Source organism: Phytophthora parasitica (genome assembly GCF_000247585.1).
Source record: "Phytophthora parasitica INRA-310 unplaced genomic scaffold supercont2.67, whole genome shotgun sequence".
NCBI classification, from domain to species: Eukaryota; Oomycota; class Peronosporomycetes; order Peronosporales; family Peronosporaceae; genus Phytophthora; species Phytophthora nicotianae.
In genome coordinates, this window is record NW_008649053.1 from 28,922 (window position 1) to 30,234 (window position 1,313).

At 44.0% G+C, this 1,313-nt stretch overlaps 1 protein-coding gene across 1 annotated transcript; it reads left to right on the forward strand.

Annotated features, from left to right (window-relative positions):
* Positions 1-230: 230 nt before the first annotated feature.
* Positions 231-353, forward strand: PPTG_24078 (hypothetical protein; the record flags this gene model as incomplete). Its single annotated transcript, XM_008915035.1, has 1 exon — positions 231-353. The coding sequence occupies one exon, from the start codon at positions 231-233 to the stop codon at positions 351-353; it is 123 nt and encodes a 40-aa protein (XP_008913283.1).
* Between the last annotated feature and the right edge of the window lie 960 nt (positions 354-1,313).

The window sequence follows — 1,313 nt, forward strand, 5'->3', positions numbered from 1 at the left end:
ATCAAACCGAATTCTCTGCGGTGAACTCGCACGTATTGGTTTATGCCAACAGCAAGCGATCCCTACGATGTTCCGAGACTATTTTCGGCGTCGACAGAGTTGACGAGGACGACGAGGGAGAAGTTGACAGTGTTGATGATGAAGAGAGAGGGGGCAAAACGCTGGCTCAAAATTTTGCCAAGTGGCATGCGAAAGTAGAAAGCGCTGACGACGTTTATTACCAGAGGTTCATGCTCGAGCTTATCGTGCGGAAAGCATACAAGAATGGCAACTTCAAGTCCCTGAATGACAATGGGTACTACCGTAAATGGGCGGCTTACTCGGCTTGGCTCAAGAGTAGAGGCTACAAGTAACATACAGTTCGCCAAGCGACCAAACGTGGAGCCATGAAGACCTGGAATAACACGCCAACAATAGAACATTCTTGGCCTCAGTGCATCAAAACCTATAAGAGAAAGGCTGCTGAGTATGACTGCTGAGTAAGACTGCTGTGTGTTGCACGAAAGTACATTTCGTACAGTTCCGTGTACGTGTATCCGGAATCCTAGTGCGTCAATAGCAATCTGCTTAACTATTTTGTGACGTTCGACTTCGCTTCGGCACCGCAGTTACAAAGTTTCCAGTTTACAAATTGATCAGACGAGGACTAACCCACGAAACTACATGAGCTATGAGTACTACCTGAGCTAAGAGTTTGATCAACTGGAGTTAGCTGGATGGACAGTCTAACGTATCTTATTTCATTAATGGAAATGTGTATCTGACGCACGGTTATCTGAGTCGACGTCTATGAGTTTACAATATTTGAATGTTCGTGACTGTAAGTACGTGAGCAGTGTTGTGCGAATGGAGAAGCGTCGACCATAGAATGCCAAGAGGTATGTCACTAACACAGGCAGATACAAGGTGTATCTTTTGCGAGACTTTTTGTATCTGTAGTACGGAAGTATGAGATACTTCTACTTTACCATAGCTGTATTAATATCTGCCAAGTTACACCGTCTATTCAGACCTTGCGTTTCGTTTTACGATATGGGGCAGTCGTAATACATGACAGCCGTCCTAGTCTAAAGCATCATGTCTAGCATTTGGTCCACAAAATCAGTGTAGGAACCAGACATGTATTTGAGGATCGTATAGGACCATCGCTATAGTATTAGTATTCCCACTTGCACACACACACACATATTTCCTTGCTACCTTGTCTTCTTTTTTGCAGCCATTCATCAAGTGAGCTACACCAGCATCACATTGACAGGCCCACTCTAGCTTTTATATTTTAATATATCCACGAAACGCATTTCAATTTCCAC